The following is a 7500-nucleotide window of genomic DNA, read 5'->3' on the forward strand; positions in this document are numbered from 1 at the left end:
GTTTTGGTCATTTCGTAACAGAACTGCAGCACTTAGCATCAACTTTTGAATTTGGAGACAAAGAAAACGAGCTGATCCACAACCACATATTTGTCCTCGGGATAAGAGATGGTAAAGTTCGAGCCAAACTTCTCTGACAGAAGAAACTCACCCTTGAATCAGCTCAGGAAATTGTCCTTACATCAGAAGTCACCACCTCGCAAGTTCAAGGTATCACGAATGTTGTAGAGCAAACTGTCCACGCATTCCACAACGACAGTACAACAAGCCGCTAACCTAGCCAATCTAAACAGCAGAAAGGGCACTAGACAAAAGCAAAGATGTCAACGCCCTGCACCACAGGAAACAAGGATCCTGCCGTCGAGTGTTGTCATTTACACATCCTCTGCCTCATCCGAGGAACAAGCTGTTGTTACTATGATGCTAGCTCCAAATAATGTTCCTGTTCAGTTCCAAATTGATAGTGGTGCTGAGTGTGATGTGTTGCCTTCAGATATTTATGTTGAAGTCACAGGTGACCAAATTATGAACACCTTCAGCCCACCAAAGCATCAGATTCTGTAATAATGTACAATGGCACAAGAGAAGCAATTGCTGGTAAATGCAAGTTATACACCACTCGAAATGGGATGAAACACTGTTGAGTTCAATGTGTTGCAAGGTAACTGCACCCCTATTTTGAGCCTGGAATCCTGTGATGCTATGGGTTTTCTGAAGATTCTCGACTGTGATCAGCCTGAACGTGTTTATTCCTCCATGAAATCCTCTACTGTACTTACAAAGCAACAGGTGCTCGAGCAGTTTAAGATGTGTTCACTGGTCTTGGAAAACTGGAAACCCCTTACAGAATCCGAGTCAATACCGATGTGCAGCCAGTTGTACACCCCCCAAGAAGGATACTGGTAGCCATTCACAGCGCACTGAAGGAAAAGCTTGACGAGATGGTTGTAGATGGTGTCATTGCACCAATCCCTGAAGCCACCGATTGGGTTTCGAGTATGGTGGTAGTCCACAAACCCTCTGGAGCCCTCCGAATCTGCATCGACCCTAAGGATCTAAATCAAGCCATTAAACAGGAGCATTACCCCCTTCCCACAATAGAGGAAGTTACCACCCGCCTAGGCAAAGCAAAAGTATTCACAGTTCTCGATGCAAGTAACAGATTTTGGCAAATTCTATTGGATGACAAATCAAGTATGTTAACATGTTTCAACACTCCCTTTGGGCGTTTCAAGTGGTTACGTATGCTGTTTAGAGTGAATTCTGCACGGGAAGTCTGGCAACAAAGAATGCCTGAAATTGTCAAAGGTTTGCCTGGAGCTGAAGTCATGTTCGATGATTTCTTGATTATTGGCCGTGGAGACACACTCAAGCAAGCTCTGATAGACCACGACCAGAATCTAATCAAGTTCTTAGAATGAGCCTGTGAAAGAAATTTGAAGCTCAAACCTGAGAAGATGCATTTTATATTACAAGAGGTACCCTTTATTGGTTACATGCTCACTGCAGATGGACTAGCTCCCAGTCCTGAGAAGGTCAGAGCAATTCTTGAAATGCCAACCCCGGCTGATGTTCCCTCTTTGCAGAGTTTCCTTGGCATGGTTAATTACGTTTCCAAGTTTGTACGTAAGTTCTCAGACCATACCGAGTTGTTGCGCACCTTGACTGTTAAAGGTGCTGACTGGAAATGGCTGCCTGAACACGAAAAGGGCTTTGAGAACCTGAAGTCCCTGTTGACCTCTCCCCCGGTTCTATGCTACTATGATGTTCACCTTCCAGTGGTCCTCCAGTGCGATGTGTCTGATACTGCGATAGGTGCAGTGCTTCTCCAAGAAGGCTTACCAGTTATGTACAGTTCCATAGCAACTACGCTCAGATAGAGAAGGAACCTCTCGCGATAGTATTTGCTGCTGAGAAATTTGACAAGTACATCTATGCACGTAATGTCCAAGTCCAAAGTGACCACAAGCCCCTGGAAACAACTTTCTCCAAGCCACTGCACACCGCACCCCTCAATTCTTCCAAAATTCTTTGATTGCACCTGACATCACCGCAGCCATGTTGGCGGAAAGAACAATAGAGAAAAAGTGTTTGGGAATTTGATTCTATTATTGTGCAAATCTTGAGTTACATTTTTCTGTTGTTTTGGCATCAACATGGCCATCTTATCACATGAGTGCAATCAAAGAATAGGTGGTGGTATATCGAAGGATGGTCTCCTGTGTTCGCTCCTTTTACTAGTCTAAGAAGGCTTGCCTAAATCCACAGCACTGGTTGTCCTTATCTTAGTCTCAGCAACTTGTTGCCAACAGTATCAATGAATTTCGCAAAAACACTCACCAAGCTCAAGAAACAAATACTGTCGTTCATCATTAATAGTATCTGCCATGACAAGAATAACAGAAAGAGCCATTTCAATGCCATTAAATGCATTGGCTGCGATAGGATAGGGTACCTCTTCAGAATCTATTTCACATTTATCCAGTAAATTGAGCAGGCTAAGTGCCAAAGGTTCCCATTCAATTTGTTCCACCATATTGTAAACTCAGTAGCCAAGCCTTCTATCCTAGTATGGAAGATAGGTCACATGCACCATGGAATGAATTTTGTTCAAATCATCGAATCAATATTGCTTAACATTAATTATCGAATGAATATTGCTTGAATTGTTTCTTAAATGTAGGAGAGAATTGAATGTGTATCAAGGCAATTTTATCAAATTTTGCTACAACTTTATCGAATGTACTGAATAAAATAAGATTTCATTGAATTTTATAGTGAATATGTGGAAATTATCAAACGCTTATATGCGACGTAGAATATTGACACATTTCGGCAACCATACTCATTGAGTTCAGGTGTTCTTTTTTTTTTAAAAGTTGGCTGGGGACCAGGTACTGGGTTTTCGATTTGGTCACAGGCTCAAGCCAGGTTAACTTATTGCAAGAATAAATAACCAGGGAGCTCTTCTGTTAGGCTTGGCTAAATCTGTATGTTATGATAATCATTATATAGTGGAATGGTGAGGAGAAACTAAGTCTTTCAGACAATGTACAAGGTTCTAAGCTGATGTTCTTTTGACTTTTCTGCTGGATTTAAGCTTACTTGCATTATGAAATAGGAATATATTTGCCTCGTTCCTGATGGGAGTATGATATTCAATACAATTGTGGAACATTAAAAGTACAAGGCCCTCTCTGGGACAATAAAATTAATGCATTTCAGACCAAATAATTTTACAAATACTGGCTTCCTGAGAAAACAAAATATATTGCTCCTTGACACATCAGAGGAAGCATTGGCAATGATTTTGAGGATGCTGATAATGATTTGCTGTGGTGTAGTTAAACATGGTGATACAATGCTTGGATTCATTTGATAATGACATTGATTACTTAGTTAATTACAGCAAATTGGTTCATTACAGAATGACTGGACTAAGTGTGCTAACATTTCTTTTTAAGCATTTCATTTTTTAGGTAAAAAGAGTCTTTTTTTTAAGTTAAATATTCTATTGATATGTTTTTTGGCAGTCTTTTTTATTTAAGGATTTGATCATTCTCCATTTGGTTTGTTTGTTTTTAGTCTGCTAAAGTGAAAGAAATTCTTCAGGAGCAGGAAAAAAGTGGAAAGATCATTGGAGCAATTTGTGCTGGTAAAAAAATATATATATGCATTGCGAATAGTGAGTGTACATGTTCATGGAAAAAAATGTTGAACAATGTATGAAGAAGACATAAATCTTTTTGTAGCATTTAAGTTCTTAACTGGGATTCAGTTATTTAACAACTGTGTCCGCAGCAGTTCAGGGGTGCTGAAGCTACATAAGCTACAAGGTGCAAATGCTTCATTAGCATACTGCAATGGTTTAACAGTTATCTCACCAAGTTGTATGCATTCAGTCTGTGTTATTCAAGATTATCCACAACCAGTTGAATGCTGTGTCCCTTGGGACAGTATCCAGGGTCCTGTTTATCATTTAATATAAAATTATATTAAATGACCTGCCAGATGTCCTGGTGAACAGAACTGCTCCCCCAAATGTTATGTAGATGATACAAAATTGCCTGCCTTCTTTTATTTACAAGACACTCCCCAGATAGCAGAAAAGGTGAATGAAGATCTCCTTAGGGCATGCAGATAGTGCTGTAGAAATCTGATGTCATTACATATCAATCCTATCAAATTGATACAGTACCGCTCGAAACTATTAGTGCATTTTGCATGCGGCAATACCTCGTCTTTGCCGATAGAGTTGACCGCGAAATCACCTAGGTTGGGCAAAAACCGCAACTAATGCAAAGACGAAAGCAACTGAATGCCACGGCCGACTTACATGTAATTGCGGTAATGTGCCGCAAGAAAACAATGGTACTTTGCAAAGCATTGTTTACACTCCTTGCTCCCAACGAAAAGAAAGCAATAAATACTTTTATTAAAGGGACTTTATTATAATCGAATGTGCCATTCATCGCAGATTGTAAATACGGCAAATATGCATACTAATTGTAACTGCGATCCGCAAGAATATGCAGATTCTTTGATAGCGTCTGCTCCAAATGCGGCCTTTCTTAACAGTGGCATAAATTAACTGGAAAAAATGTAGGTGAAACCTTGGCTTTTGATTACCATAGACGAGGTTTTACCTCGGTCAAACTGGAGATTGAATCTGCAGTTTCACCTAATCAAGCGAAACTGTGGGTTTATGGAGTCTAGGGATGTCCTCAAAATTTTGTGAGTTTTTCTGCTTGGGAAGATATGTCCACACACAATCAGCCAAAGACCTCTGCAGGGCATCAAGTTCCTAGTTTTTCCTATTTTTTGGCCTGCTTCCTACATTCCCCTACTTTTTAGGGTTTTACGCGTACTTAGTACAGGGGAACATTTTGAAATGTTTGAGATAAAAATTAAATTTTTTTAAAAAAGAAACCTTTCTGTCAAAAAAATGTGGAGAAAGCCTGTTTGCATGATAATCTTCTGAAACTTATGCCCAGACTCGATGTTGTTACCATGCTGTGCCCTTGCGGGATTCACACAGCGAATGTTAATAATATAGTTGCAGATTGGCTATTTTCAGCTGAAGATATGGATAATTTCAGAAGACTTCTTACATTTCCATGCAATAACTATTCGAGATATTGGCCAAGATTGGTCTGAAAATAGCACAATCAGACTTTCTTTCTGATCTTGTATGTCAAGCCTGTAGAAGGAAAATTCTAAATCTATTTGAAATTTAGGCAAAAGGAACAACTTCAAGCCAAGATGATATATTTATTCAAGATGATTTATTCAGGTAGAATAATAATAATTATTATTCTCTTATTAACATCTGTGTCTTCTCCTTCAAGCAAAGAAGGGACGCAAATCTATCGAGAAACGTACTGGAGCCAAAAAGTCACAATAATATCCAGGAAGCTTCGAGCACCCCAAAGGAAATTTTGGAATTCTGGCATTAGCCTCCAGAAGCTTGTAAAATGTGAAAATTCAAGCTCTCTCTAGACCATGGAAACTTTAATTAAAAGCCCTAGTGCAGAAATGAAAGTGGTTATTGCCATCCCAAATGGGAATGTGGAAACATTGACTTCATTTGGAATTCAGGATAAAACTAAATCAATGATCAAGAATTCATATTGGAAGAAATGGACAATGGTTTGCGAATTTGTCCTTCAAGCAACCTTGTGTGCGAGAAGAACTTGCTGTTTCTTTGAGAAAAAAATTGTTGGCAAGGAATTTCAAGAATATTGCAATGACGAAACAGATTCAGTCTTAATGAGAGGTTGAAATCTGACGATTTGGCAGCATTTTCTTATAAATTAGTAGTTCATGAGGCAAATATTTGGTGTCTGTTCTGGATGAAAATATTACACACCACTTCGTCTCTTGGGATTAATCAGATTAACCAAACATTTAAATGACGTGTACTTATCCGATCAAAACTGTCTGTACTCTAGTGTACGGACTACTCAAAAAAGCGGTCTATCCTGGCAGGCGGTTCTTTCTTTCCCCTGCCTTCGCCTTCTCGCAGAACGGGATCTCTAGCTTTCCACAACAACAGAACCACCAGCTACGCAGGCTATTGCAACTGCAACAAAAAAGATTTACACAGTTCTTTTCAAGCCCTAAAGTTCCAAGGCTGGAGGCACAATAAGCCGATTCCAAAAAAGTCGATCCACCTTTGGAAGACAATAATTGTGCTTCATTATCGATATGTAGCAAGAAAGATCTATGTTTATTTCAAAATGCTTGGAAGATGAAACACGGGTGGCTAAAATATTTAAAAGAAAAAATTGTACCTCTTTAGGGGATGGCCCCTAAATTTGAGGGTTATGGGCCATATGACCCCTTGAGAAAAAATTCTGCTAAGAACACTGCAAACTTTCTCCGTGTTTTGGTAGCATGCAAAGGAGTCTGGGAGGTGAGGCAAGTAATTCAATCCAATTTCATCCTCTTTGTTTTCGAAGAATACATGTTGTTGTTTTAATTAATATGCCATCTCTTGAAAGACAGTTGTATCTTTGTCTTTATAGCAGTATTTTATTTTATTACTTTTTCAGCCTTATACGTTTTGGGATGGTTGTTAGTCTAGTGGTAACCATTACAAACAAACTTGTGTTTACATGCCACTTAATTAAGTTGTTGTTGGGATAGATTTAGCCTGCGGGAGAATGGGGAGGGCACTGTGACACTGCCCCTCCCCATTCTCCATGCGGCTTATGCCTCTTGCTCCAACAATAGCGCCAGCTATGCAGGCTAGGATGTCCAAAAAAGGACAAGATGTAATTTTAGATGCGGTAACTTTGAATAAACTTTTGAACACAGGAAAATTTAATTCAGCTCATGAAGGGCTTAACGGAAGTTGGCATCAATTTCCACTGGGCATCACTTTGATTCAAGAAAATTTCAGGCCGATTGAAAGCATTATGAAGAGGTGTTGATGCCAAATCGCCTGCAAGTGAGTTCATTTTGACAGCATTTATTCATCCGTTGTAGATAGTAGCTGTACTTTCTGGTATATATGAGCTGCAGTTGGTACAGCACTTTGCAGCTCATTGTGTGAAAACTGAGAGATCCTATTTCAGAGGGCCAAAGATCGCTTTGATGGTTAAATTTTTCAGAGAAAATTCTGTTTAATGATTTGGTTTTAGCTTTTAAATTTATGAATGGAGTGGCCTTTTTCTTTTCTTCAAGTATTAAATCTGGTCTTCTAGATGTTGTTGTCTTTCTCAAATTAAACTCCCACACCAGCTTTGCTTGAGAATTCTCCAAAACGTGTCCCCTTGACCATTTTTCCGGGTACCATTTCACATTCTTATCTAACAAATTGTATTCCTTTGCCCAGGAAACGGCCATTACCATTAGCGCTCTGTTGTGTCTTGTTAGGTACTCACTGCTTGCTATCGTTTTGCATCCAGCCAAAAGATGTTGTACGGTCTCTTTTTGTTCACCACACAATCTGCACTTACAGCATTCAGTGAGTCCCCTTGCGGCTTTCCATGCTCT

The 7500-nt window shown here is 39.5% G+C and overlaps 1 protein-coding gene across 1 annotated transcript in view; it reads left to right on the forward strand.

The window, feature by feature from the left end:
- Positions 1-7500, forward strand: part of LOC138052058 (protein/nucleic acid deglycase DJ-1-like) — a 31677-nt gene that overhangs the window by 9720 nt on the left and 14457 nt on the right. The window contains exon 4 of the mRNA XM_068898413.1: positions 3586-3655. Within this exon, the coding sequence (XP_068754514.1) occupies positions 3586-3655 (70 nt within the window). The remainder of the gene's footprint in view (positions 1-3585; positions 3656-7500) is intronic.

This window comes from Montipora capricornis, chromosome 6 (assembly GCF_036669925.1).
Source record: "Montipora capricornis isolate CH-2021 chromosome 6, ASM3666992v2, whole genome shotgun sequence".
NCBI classification, from domain to species: Eukaryota; Metazoa; Cnidaria; class Anthozoa; order Scleractinia; family Acroporidae; genus Montipora; species Montipora capricornis.